At 42.4% G+C, this 11,563-nt stretch overlaps 1 protein-coding gene across 1 annotated transcript; it reads right to left on the bottom strand.

Moving 5' to 3' along the window:
* Positions 1 to 2,437: 2,437 nt before the first annotated feature.
* NR2F1 (nuclear receptor subfamily 2 group F member 1) lies at positions 2,438 to 11,023 on the bottom strand. The gene is made up of 3 exons (XM_077816330.1): positions 10,576 to 11,023; positions 7,765 to 8,292; positions 2,438 to 2,810 (listed from the first exon to the last, which is right to left on the bottom strand). The coding sequence occupies exons 1-3, from the start codon at positions 11,021 to 11,023 to the stop codon at positions 2,530 to 2,532; spliced, it is 1,257 nt and encodes a 418-aa protein (XP_077672456.1). The 3' UTR covers positions 2,438 to 2,529.
* Between the last annotated feature and the right edge of the window lie 540 nt (positions 11,024 to 11,563).

Raw genomic sequence — 11,563 nt, 5'->3', positions numbered from 1 at the left:
TTAACACTTCAGAACACAATACCGTATATCAGCAAAAGTTTAATAAGGGAAAAAACACTTCTTTCTAATCACATACACGGCAATAACTGCATCTCTTACACCTCATCTAACCTGCAAGTTTCGTGGCAATCGGTGGGCTAGTATTATTCATAAACATGAAAATTAATTGAAAAATACGTTTCTTACCTACGAAAAAGTTTATCTATTTTCATTAGTGGGATAACACTGTAATGAATATATTTACATCTCATTGGAGGAAAGCTAGATCTCTCTTTGCTTCGAGCCACTGTATCCCCCGGCACCCATCCCACCAAAAACAATGCTGAAGGATTACTTTCAGTATTTCCAAGTGCTGAGTGTCTGTGTTCAGTGTTTGCCTTTCCCTTTTCTCTCTTTCAGAGAGGCTGGTGTACCCTCTCTCTGGGGAAGTCAACCAGGGTGAGGAACAGAGCTGCCGCCTATTAGCGCTCATGTGAGTTGGGAAGAGAGAGTATTTGCGTCTAATTTCCACCCTTGTGTGCCCAGGGTTACAATAATCATACACATAGCGGCTACTAGGGAGACAGCCTGAGTGTCCATATTGAAATTGACTTTACCCCCATAGAATGTCTGCCCGTAATGTTGATTATCCAGATGTAAGTGCTTACTGTATAGAACTGCTCTCGCTTCGGATCTGCTGCGCCTAGAATATTAAAAAACCCCAAGCGAGTTGGATTGAAGGATCTTGTTAATAAATAATAATAATAATAATATAATTAATAATAAAGATCTGGACAGTAAATTAAAAGAAAACCATTGCCGATCACGCCTCAAGTTGAAAATCCTGCCTCGTCCGGGTTTGTTTGGAGGGCGCGGGAGGTGTGTGTGTGGGGATGTTATTGTTAAAAGATCCAGCTTTATTAATACGTTAAGAAAGAGCTCCCTTGGCAGTATGTGTTCTTACAGCTCCGTCTCAGATCCTATAAAACATTAATGCACTGAAAGCTGCTACAGAGATCAGCACCACCGGCTAGAAGCATTGTGAAGCCTACACCTTTGAAGGGGCTCCATTATAGAAAGGATTTTTTAAAAAAATTAAAAAAAACCGGGGCTTTTGTAAACCTCTCCAATTTTCATTTTATAGATCTACAGCACAATAATCCATGTAGGGTGCGTGGGGTGTGTGTGTATGATACACGCATACACACACACATATACACCACCCAACAAGCAAACCTCTAGTTAGCTTTCTGTATTAATGGCGTGGGAATACCCTTTACATTTAGTGACTGGAGGAGAGAAAAAACAATAACACCGATCATTTCAGCACAATATAGCAAATGCCGCTCACAATCAGAACACACAGTGTTGGGTCTTTGAATTCTTGGGAAAAAACCCCACTAAGCTTTTAACAAACGAATAACAGGCAAAATGACTACAGTATACCTTATATTGCACATCACTGCACAATGATGGTAGAATACAGTGACTTCAAACCTTGCCCAGGAATTCCAAAAGGAAACAGCACTGTGTAAACTTAGCAGAAGCTTCAACTGACAAGAAAGGTGTTTCAAAAAGCGTTGACCAGGGTACATGCACTTAGCTTTGTGATACAATCGCAGATAAATTGATTCATCTATGACATTGAACTGTTTGTGTTCCCATTTGTCTCTTAAATCCTAAGCTTGCACACTCAAATAAGTTTTGGAACATTGTGTGTTTTATACAACTTTGTAGCTCCCTAGAAGTTTTTTAAAAAGTTCTCCCATTTAATCCCACTGGAAGTTAAAAGCTAGGGAGTATACGTTTGTAAACTCTGTTGGCATGGTCAAGCAACAAGACTAATGAATTTTTTTGCTAAATTCTTTTATTTTTGTTTAAATTCTCACTTCAATTTTAATTCTTGAAGAACAGCTTCGACAACATATATCGCACTCATTATAAGAAGCAAAGGGTTATATCAAAAATTATTAGTATAGAATCACAGGAAACCTGGTTTGGAACCAGAAAAAAATACAAAACAGATATAGATACATAGACACAGGACAATTGTTTTTTTTATAATTATTTGGAAAATGTTATTTTCCCCTAATTCTTGTTTCTTTTTTCTTTATGCGCATACGATGTTTTAAATTTTACCAAAAAATGAAAATAAAGACTAATATTTTACAAAATGAATAACAATGTTCGTGGTAAGTGTTTGCGTGTGTGTGTTTTCTACACAAGATTCAGTTCAGCGTCAATATTTTTTTGTTTGTTTCTTTGTTTCTGTACAGAATATATCCACATCAGTCCACAATAAATCCTGGAAGATCCATTATTCTCCTTCTGGTTTTATTAAAATTCCCTCGGTCCTTTTTCCAATATTTTCCACAGACACAAGGTCCTTTCTTTTCCTTTCAAACATGGTCACAGATCTGATCCTACACGAGTCTTTATTTTTTTGTTTATTGTCTGCTTTCCCCCCCTCTCTGTACCCCAACTTTACTCGGTTCGTATATTTCTGTTTGTGTTGGTCCTCAGTGTCTCTATGGGGGTGTTGGCTGTGCTCTAGGAACACTGGATAGACATGTAAGGCCAGTTGAAGCTGCTCCCAGACAGTAACATATCTCTGATGAGGGTTTCAATGGGGGTTTTACCTACCAAGCGGACGAAGAAGAGCTGCTCGATGACTGAGGACGAGACGGTGCGCAGGGAAGGCAGCCTCAGGAGCAGTTTGCCGAAGCGACTCGGCTGGTTGGGGTACTGGCTCCTTACGTATTCCTCCAGGGCGCATTGAGATTTCTCTTGCAGGCTCTCGATATGGGCAGCATCTGACAGGCCACAGGCATCTGCCCAGGCAGCCACACACCAGGAGGAGACAAGGGGGGAAAACAGTTAGTTACTCAGTAAGCAAACGAGCAAACAGCACACAGGGACTAAATACACCGTCCCACCGCCCCTTCCAACCATCACACCCCCATCAGCACCCAGGCAGGGCCAGCCGAACAATCACACCAACAGCCGGAGAGAAGATCAGGCAAAACCTCCCTTTGTGTTTCTTCCTCCACCTTGGAAATAAATAATGTAAGAGGCTCTCTCTCTCTCTCTCTCTGTGTGTGTGTGTGCGCGCGGGGGGTGGATCTGAAACCACACAGCCAAGCCACAGCAACCTGTCCTCTGTCAGGAGACTATCAGCCTCTGAGAGGGGAGAGAGAGGAGGAACGGGGCTATTATGCTCATGATTTTGTTTTAATCTACACACTGATGAGTGTTGTACCATGAATACAACTCAACCACAGAACCAGGAGAGCCATTGTTTGGATTTATACTAAATGTGGCCTGCATCTATGCTGCATGCTAAATAAATACATACATTGATTAATTAATTCAAATACGCCGAGTTTCTGGACATGGCTGGAAATCCGAACAAGTCAAAATGCTTTCGCAGTATGGGATTTTGAGTCTCTTGCCCGGAATCTGCAGTGCAATGCCAAAGAGAAAAGCTGCACTGCTCTCTGTATCTAGGATCAAGTAATTGAAAATCGGTCACATCTTTGTAAACTGTATAATAATCTAAGAGGAATATGGCTCAGTTACTCCAGCCTGTGCTAAGCAGACATCTGCAGCTATCAGACATAAAGCTGGAAGCGGCTGCATGAGCATTGCCTAAATGTAACCAGAACTATATCCTTCATATATATATATATATATATATAGCCAGAAGTATATCCTTCATACCCAGCAGAACGATGCGATCTAGGCAACTGCATACTAATCTGAGAACATGAACTGGAAGCCTCGTATCTATGTATCTAAAATTCCAAAACAGCGAATTATTGTATATCAGCTGATTAGTTGAGAGTCTTGCTCAGGCAACTACCGTCAGTGAAATATAATGGATTTGCCCCTATAGTTCAAATATCCACATTGTTACGTTTATTAATAATAAATATTTTTAAAACATAAGGCTCACAGGCAAGCAGTCAGTTGCAGAGCGGTTTACTATAGATCAAAGCCAGACTTTGCTAATATATAGATCTGTATATGAATTAATGCATGTTAATGGCCCCAAAAGGACATTACAAAATTGTGAATGTAGATTTATGACCCTGGAAAGACACAACAAATTATTCAAAGCAAAAATCTCTGGCAACTGGATTTTTGAAGTGTACGTCTTTCTATTTCAAGAACTGAATTTAAAAAGATTTCTGAACACCTTCATCTACCATACTCTGGCCTCGAGCAAAAATACAAATAAAACAAGCTATGATTCAAGAACTTCTGAGGAAAGGAACCTTTGACCTGAGCTACGGACTAGGCATCCCTCAGATATACTATTATCCAAGCCAGACTGTTTTGCTAATCCATACTGTACCTCTAATGCAGTGTTATTTTGCAACATCTAAAGCACCAGGTTGCAATATCTATATCTATACCTGTATCAAAAGAATAGGCCTGTTCTTGTTTGAAATATATATCAAAAACATAGTCCTGTTCATATGCTGATTGCCACAAATCACACTCCATATTTACATATATCTTGGTATTTTACATGTATCATCTGCTCATTATGCAATAGGATCCTATTCAACTTCCAAACAATGCAATATGAAAGGGTCTTACTGATAGCCCAGCAGATTTTTTAGGCCCCATATGTCATACCCTTAAGGTTAGTAAAATATTTATCAGCTATTTACGATAAGTGCACCTATACTGCAGAATCACTGGACAATCAAGATTGGGAAGTTACTTGACAGAAATACTTTAAAAAGGGGGAAGAATACGTCTTAGGTTTTGTATTAGACACAGAAACACTTACAATTTTCTAATGCAGATAATATCTACTCTCGCTTAATTATTTGAAATGCCCCTGGCATATGTGTTTATTTGAATTTTATTTAGCACCCTTAAAGATTTTTTTCCCAACCGCTAACAACAAAGATTTAAAAAAATTAAACACTATATGGTATAAAACCGATTAGAATATTGAGTTCGGAAAAATGGAGTATTTGTAAGAAGTAATGCAATACATATTTACCATCTGTGAATTATAGCTCAGTTAAGAAATGGAGGGCTAATGTGGAAATTCTGGGTGTCTCACTTTTTATATGGCAATGTGTCAATAAGGGAGAGCTCAATATTTCTTCCTGCAGTCTATGGAAAAGAAATTATGTAAATAAATAACCATCACTGTTCAGTACACTCCAGCCTTATCCTTTGTAGTACAGGGAATGTATTTCATGTGATGCATTCAGAAGAGTTTAGTGTTCAGAAAATATAGATGTAATCAGCTGGCATATAACTAGAAATCAATCTAGTTATTAAAAATAGATTTATTGAATTTATGTTATTTTGTCTGGTCCCTTCGTGGGAACTTTTATTTATTAGAAGAAAAATGTAGGTGTATAAATTAATAACGTTTTTTTTTAAAGAGAAGTACGTTTGGGTCACGACCTACTTCTTGGACGGTGTCCAGAATTTTAAAGATTAAATATACTATTCGGACGCCAAATGTAAAAAACACACCAGGATAACCTCATGCCAGCTTTAAATACTCAGTGCTAAGTAAACTGCTTTGGACAATATGTCTAAAAATGTCTTTTCCATCAGTCAAAGTTTGCTTAAAAGTTGGATGACTTCGAGAAAGGTTTCCCATGAATTCCCCTCTGGCTAGCAATCAAACCAAGTTTAGTCAAAAGTGGAAATGTGTGTTTGGGGGTAAGGGAAAGGGGTAAATTACTACTGACAGCTGTATTTTCACCTTCTAATATGTCCCATGCTATTCTGCTCCAAAATAATATTATTGTTCCCTTCCTAAACCCCATTCATCTCTTTAGCCAATTGCTGGAGCAAGCTCCTCCCTTGGTAAATATTTCATTATATACTTGAATACTTGACTATTAATATATAAAGAAGGAGTTAATAAAAAAGCCACCAGTTACACAGCTAGCTCAGGTCCAGAATTTGGGGGAAAAGATGGGGAAAAAAACCCACTCTTCATTTGGGGCAAACGCCATTCAGGTGTCTTTGCTTTTAATAATTACTAAATACCACACCAGTTCTCCCTCTATTTTACAATAATTTCTTCAATATGTGTTTAAAAACAGAAAGGTTCTCAGCGATTGGTCTGTTTACTGATGTACATTCTGAAATGAATGAGTATGGAATGTAAGTCTGCAGACAGACTCGAGTTAAATCAGGCTGATAAATGCTGCCCAGTCTCTTTGTCACTTTTGAAAAACATGTTTCCATCAAGAAGACTTATTAAGATAAAATGCATTAAAATGTCGAGATGGCTAATCAGTAAATCTCCCATTTGTTTTAAGATCTGTACTTTATCCTTCGCAAAGAAAGATTCCCTCCAACACTACAAGACTGCATTTGCACTGAAAGTAAAAGGGGGCAGTCAAAGTACATGTCTCTGACCACCCTGCATACAAATTAGATACTCCTGTCTAAATAAATTATCTGATGTTCAAATCGATATTAATACTACATTTGCTACATTACAATATTGTGCAAATTTAAGAGTCATTTTAATACCATGTAAATACTATTTTTCATGCATGAAAGGCAACAAATATTGATGGATTATAAACTGCTTACTGTTAAACAAGGCCTTTGAACGATTTGCCATCTTTGTTCAAGAATGCTTTTAATTTTGATTCAGCCTAGTTTCAACTTAGATTTATTAGAACTGTTTATTTATTGCTAGATGGGAGGACTGGTTCAAATAAGGAAAAGACAGAAAGAAAAAGAAAATAACACTGAGTGGCTTTTTATCTTGCTTTGTTTATATTTCCTATATTTTCCGCAAATTGTTCCTCTTTGATGTTTATGTATTTCCCTCTCGAAGGTTACAATAATAAAAGATGTATTATAGTCTTAGAGGCTACAACCAGAACACTTCAAAGCGAAGTTAATACACTTTCCTGCAAGTTAATTTCAACCATCTATCATGAGAAAAATTGTTCACATGCATGCATGCATGTTACCACCTCCTACACTTAATTTGGTATTTTTTTCAGGCAATCTGTTAAAATTCCAATATTTGTGTGGTTTGCATAGCAAAAAGATTTCTCTATGGGCTGGTAAGCTGGTACATAACCCCCTTCCTCCTCCCCGTGACTTTCTGTTTCTATTGTTGGGGTTAGCTTTTTTGGGTTGTTGGGGTTTTTTGTTTTTGTTTTTTTGTTTTGCCTTTCTCTTTTAGATCGAATCCATTTTTTACGATCCTCAATAACCTCTGCAACTGCAAACATGAATGGTTTCCGATAAGGGGAAATCAGGCAGCAATAAATCAGTATGGTTTATGATTTATTTGTGCTTATGCCCTCCTTTTAACACTCTCAGGGAGAACCTCCTTGCCAGTTAAAGTGCCACAAGAAACCCAGATCCCTTCTCTCTCTCTCGCAGGCACACAGTCACTCTCACACCCGCAGATAGATGGTAATATTTCTCTGTTTTTCCCACCTCCCCACCCCGCGTTATCCAAGGAAACACAAGGAGCACAAACCCCCGCAGTGGGGATAATGGCATATAGTGTGTATAGAACTCCAGCCATCTACAGCCCTTCCCATAAACGTGGGAGCCACATTGATTTGCAAATCGAATGGGTTTTATTAACCTAACCCCAACCCAGACTGGCTGAGGGGGGGGGGAGGAGCGGGGAGAGTATCTGGGAGGTTTGACCCTATGATTTTGCTCTTGCTGTTGCCTAGCGATCTCTTTCGCCTTCTCCGACCTCTCCCTTCAGCTCCCCCAGCCCCAGCCCTTGGCCTCTCTCCCCCCAAGCACCCTCACCTGATGTGAAGAGGACGATGGCTTTGAGGCAGCTGTACTCCGCCGAGTCGACGTGCAGGGCCTTGAGCTTCTCCACCTGCTCCTGGAAGATGCGGATGTGGTCCATGAAGGCCACCACCCGGTCGGCGGACATGGGCGAGGCGTGCAGGCCGGCGGCGGCCAGCAGAGGGGCCACATGCAGGGGCATGGAGCACTGCGCCGCGTTGAGCACGAACAGCTCGCTCCAAGTGAGCCGCAGCAGGGCCACCTGGTCGGTGATCTGCAGGTCGGGGAAGAAGGGGATGTTGCGGGCCCACTCGACGGCGCTGAAGAGCAGGCGGGCGGCCAGCTCGCAGATGTTCTCGATGCCCATGATGTTGTTGGGCTGCATGCACTGGCTGCCGTAGCGCGAGGTGGGGTAGGGCTCGGCCCGCAGCAGCAGCGAGATGTATCCCGACAGATAGCAGTGGCCGTTCAGAGGGTCCCCGTTGGTCAGCGCGTACTGGCCTGGGTTCGGCTGGGTTGGAGGCATTCTTCCTCGCTGAACCGCTGACAAAAAGAAAGAGAAAAGGAGAGGAAATGTGCATCCAGGAGGCTTGCAAACATCGCCTAACACGTTACAGCCGATCCGGAGACAATGCAGGGCTTATTCCCACAGACACACACACACACACACACGTACAGAGAGCTATAGACAGCATATACACATGGAGCAGTGTATACATAACAGGCTGCATCTCCTTACCCTCAGCCCCTGTACAGGCATCCCGGCCCATCACCAGCACAGCCAAAAAAATAAAATAGAATACAAATTAAAAATAAAAAAAAAATCCCAGCCAAAACAACGAGACAATCCATCCTCCCCCCACTTGCAGCAAAAGGAAAGCTACCAGCAAAACACAAATAAAAGAAATCCTCCGGATTGTAGCGTGGTGGCTGGGGTAAAAATCCCAGCAATCTGGTAAAAATATAGGTACCATAGCTCTTTCTTATTTCCCGGTCCATTGTCCGAGGAGCATGTAGATTTACAAGCAAATTGTTTTTTAAAAAAAGAAATGTGTCCATATTCTTCAAAAATACCATCCAATTATCCTTAAAACTGGATCAGGTCACAGCCCCCCACCTAACCACGTCTAACTTTTTATTACACGGAGCAAGCATCCGATACGTGCCCAGCAAAGTTCTCACTGAGAGAAGGAAGAGAAAGATTAAATATTCGAAGGGGGGGGGAAGGGTCTGAACTTACAGTAACCAAACATTAGTGAAAAAATGCGATGGTTTAATTAATATCTTTGCTGCGCTGTTGCAACTGCAAAAGCCTGTAGACAGCTTTGCACACTGAATGCACAAGCTTGCAACTGCAAAAACACTGGATTCATTAACCATCTCAATACAAAACGTAAGCATGCTTTGAGTTCCTAAAGCTGACCAAAGTTTTTTTTTAGTGTGTGTATGTTTTACTTCATCAGTGTCAGTGTTCTAAACTGCATGCAATGTAAACAAAGGCAATTCAAGGAGAAGATATGGCTACTGTGGTTTATTACGAACACGCACCTATATATAGTTTATCTTTTGCAGTTTAGAGCGTGCAATATTTTCGTAACTTTATCCTTTATTATAGAATTGATGAAAACCTAAATTCCAGTCAAGCCCTCAAAATCTAAGTGGCTGGACTCCTTTTCCCCCCTCTCCACCTAATTATAGTTTTAAACTTGGCAGTTATTTTTCAATTAAATGAAAACACAATTCTAAGTTTGCTTTTTTCCCCAGACGCCTGCAAACAGCTCCCTGAAGCTACAAATGAAGTCGTCATATGTGCGAGCTCTTTCATATCTGAAGGAACTCACTTTCTTTTCTAGTGGCATATAAAATATAATTTTAAAGCTAATTAAAGTAGCAATCCCCACTCCACAAAATTGACTGTTTCGCTTCCTTGCCTATAAGACATCTTTAACGATAGTCACAAGATGAACTTTAACTGTAAACTGCTAAATATATTTAGAAAATATAGGGCAGCAAGTCTTGCTACAGGAAAATGAGACATATTGCAAGCAAACACCAAGAACTACGCTGAAAAATATAGCATTTGCAATGGTGAGGAGCTCATGCCAGAAACAGACTATGTATAATGCTAAAATCAGAAGGATCAGTAAATATGCTGTAAATTGTAATTTGTATGCAGTATTTAAACAGAGGGTGGAGTTTGGTGGAGAAATAAAATGAGCAGCATGCTAAAAAATGACAGGACTATAAAAACACGGTTCAGTCACAAACTTTCCTTTGAGAGCATGGAGTGAAAAGAAGGCCAGATTTTGCAAGAGGCAGACTCTACCATACTGGCAAGCACAAGGAAGCTGAGATACAGTAGCATATTTCTCCCCCCTTCCTTTCTCTCCCCCTCTTTCCCCCACTTCCATGTCTTTCATCTTTCTTTCAGGAAAGATGATGGTGGAAATTGATCTACTGCGAAGTGCTGTGGGGTTTTTAAATGTTATATATGGAGGGAGGGGGAATAGAAGGAAACCCATCTTGTAAAGAATGATGTCCCCCCAGCCTCATGCCAACAATAGACAAAACCACATACACACGGAGAGATTATACTAGTGATACCGGAGAAATAATAAATATTTAGTGACTGATCATCATAATAAATTCCCATCCCAGTGAGCAAGGAAGGGAAGTGTGCGGCGGTGGCGGCGGAGGGGGGAGTAAAGGAAGAGGAGGAGGGCACCAGCGCAAAGCAAAAGCCTGGGTGCAAAGCTGGAGAGGGATTGCAAGCATACACCCCGAGCTACAGGGAGAGGGAGAGGAGAAAAGGGAAGAAATATTCACCTTCCCGCCTCATGCCCACTTTGAGGCACTTCTTGAGGCGGCAGTATTGGCACTGGTTGCGGTGGTGCTGGTCGATGGGACAGTTCCTGTTGGCACGACATGTGTAAGTTAAGTTCCTGCGGACGCTCCTCTTGAAGAAACTTTTGCAGCCCTCGCAGGTGAATTGGCCGTAGTGTTTGCCGCTGGATTTGTCCCCGCAAACCACGCACTCGATGTGCTGCTGGCTCTGGCCCGAGCCCTGCTGGCTCTGGCCCTTGTCCCCGGCCGTGCCTGGGGTGGAAGGGGGTCCCGGCTGGCTAGGGGTCTGCGGGGTGTGCGGGGCCGCCGAGGCCGCTTGCTGCTGCTGCTGCTGATCCCGGGCCGGCTGAGCGGCTGGGTTGGGGCCGCTCGGGTTGCCCCCGGCCACGTCTTCCTGCGGATCTCGCCAGCTGCTAACTACCATTGCCATATCTCGGGCCCAAAAAGTGCTGGGGAGCTGCGCTTCTGGCGGAGGGCTGGCGGGGAGAGGAGGGGGGCGGGGGGGAGTGGGTGGCTCGGATTTGGGGGAGAGAGGAGAGAGAAGGAATCTTGCCTGCCTCTGCTTCGGCGGCGGCGGCGGCGGCCCTTGCGTGGCTGCTGCTTCTTGTAGCTGTTTCTGCCGTTTTCCTTCTCTTTATTTTTGCAACCCCCTCCTCTCTCTCTCTCTCTCTCTCTCTCTGGGGGGGGGAGGGAGGGAAGAAGGATTTTTTTTTTGTTGGTCCCCCCTCTTTTTTTTTTTTTTTTTTTTTTAAATATGTGTTTTTCCCCTCAAGTTGCACAGCGAGACGCGGCCGGCCGGGCTGCGGGGCGAGGCATGCAGGAGAGTCGCACGGGGGAGGCGATCGGCGGACACACACACACACACCCCGCGCGCACCCGCCACACAGTCCGAGCGCTAGGCGTGCAAAGGATGGGCAGGCATAGAGGAAGCTGGAGGAGGAGGAGGAGGTCGGTGCTGCCGCCGCCGCCG

Source organism: Eretmochelys imbricata, chromosome 5, assembly GCF_965152235.1.
Source record: "Eretmochelys imbricata isolate rEreImb1 chromosome 5, rEreImb1.hap1, whole genome shotgun sequence".
Lineage (NCBI taxonomy): Eukaryota > Metazoa > Chordata > Testudines > Cheloniidae > Eretmochelys > Eretmochelys imbricata.
This window is presented reverse-complemented; position numbering and strand designations above follow the sequence as displayed.